At 32.1% G+C, this 1,669-nt stretch overlaps 1 protein-coding gene across 1 annotated transcript in view; it reads left to right on the plus strand.

Moving 5' to 3' along the window:
* EMH_0030850 (uncharacterized protein) overlaps nucleotides 1–711 on the plus strand; it is a gene marked incomplete at both ends in the record, with an annotated part of 2,262 nt that extends 1,551 nt beyond the window's left edge. Inside the window, one exon of the mRNA XM_013494456.1 lies at nucleotides 1–711. Coding sequence (XP_013349910.1) covers nucleotides 1–711 — 711 coding nt within the window.
* Nucleotides 712–1,669: the final 958 nt, after the last annotated feature.

The following is a 1,669-nucleotide window of genomic DNA, read 5'->3' on the forward strand; positions in this document are numbered from 1 at the left end:
TCAGCAGCAGCAGCAGCAGCAACAACAGCAGCAGCAGCAGCAGCAGATGGAGCAGCAGCAGCAGAAGCATCAGATGCAGCAGGAGCTGGGCAGGGCGACCCAGCTTCTTTTTTTTCTTCATCAGCTGCTGCTGCTTCTCCTGCTGCTGCTGCTGCTCCTCCTCCTCCTGCTGCTGCTCCTCCTCCTCCTGCTGCTGCTTCTCCTGCTGCTGCTGCTGCTGCTGCTGCTGCTGCTGCTGCTGAGACTATCCCTCTGTTATGTAGAGAGAAGGGCCCCTCTCTATACAACGGGTGCAGCAGCATGCATGCACCTTCGGGTGTATTTATAAAGGAGAAGATAGGAGTGAGGGTGTGGGGTGTTGCTGCAGTGGATGGTTTGCTGCTGCAGCAAGCTGCTGTGCTGCAGCAGCAGCTGCTGCACTTCGTCAGCAGCACCGAAGCACTAACACCCCGGGAGCTGTGGGCCCTTGACTCTCTTTTTGCTGCTATGCCGGGTGCTGTCGTGCGCTGGCACGTGCTGCTCTCCTGCAACCAGCAGCAGCAGCAGCAGCAGCAGCAGCAGCAGCAGCAGCAGCAGCAGCAGCAGCAGGATGTCAACTGCATGCAGCAAGCCAGGCAGCAGCATTTCGCGCAGCTGCAGCTTTTTTGGAGGGCAGGATATAAGCTGCAGTATGTACAGCATGATAACCTACCAGTTTATCTAAAGGGTTAGTTTTTATTTTATTTATTTTTATTTATTTTTATTTATTTTTATTTGTTTATTTGTTTATTTATTTTTATTTGTTTGTTTTTATTTATTTGTTTGTTTGTTTATTTTTATTTATTTATTTTTATTTATTTGTTTGCAGTATGTACAGCATGATAACCTACCAGTTTATCTAAAGGGTTAGTTTTTTATTTATTTATTTTTATTTTTATTTGTTTGTTTTTATTTATTTTTATTTGTTTGTTTATTTGTTTGTTTTTATTTGTTTGTTTATTTTTATTTATTTGTTTGTTTTTATTTGTTTATTTATTTATTTGTTTGCAGTATGTACAGCATGATAACCTACAAGTTTATCTTAAGGGTTAGTTTTTATTTATTTTTATTTATTTATTTTATTTATTTTTATTTGTTTTTGTTTATTTATTTTTATTTATTTATTTTTATTCATTTATTTTATTTTATTTATTTGTTTATTTTTATTTATTTGTTTGCAGTATGTACAGCATGATAACCTACAAGTTTATCTAAGGGGTTAGTTTTTTATTTTTCTTTATTTTTCTTTATTTTTATTTATTTTTATTTGTTTTTGTTTATTTATTTTTATTTTTTTGTTTGTTTATTTATTTTTATTTATTTGTTTATTTTTATTTGTTTATTTATTTGGTTGTCTGCAGTATGTACAGCATGATAACCTACAAGTTTATCTAAGGGGTTAGTTTTTATTTATTTTTATTTATTTATTTATTTTTATTTATTTATTTTTATTTATTTATTTTTATTTATTTGTTTATTTCTTTGTTTTTTTATTTATTTTGTTTTTTTGTTTTTTTGTTTTTTTGTTTGCCTTTTTCTCTATCTTTCTATCTATCTATTTATATATTATTATTAGTATATAAGCTACAATATAAAAACATATATATATATATATATATATATATATATATATATATATATATATATATAT

Source organism: Eimeria mitis, genomic scaffold (assembly GCF_000499745.2).
Source record: "Eimeria mitis Houghton genomic scaffold, Emh_scaff1166, whole genome shotgun sequence".
Taxonomy (NCBI): Eukaryota; Apicomplexa; class Conoidasida; order Eucoccidiorida; family Eimeriidae; genus Eimeria; species Eimeria mitis.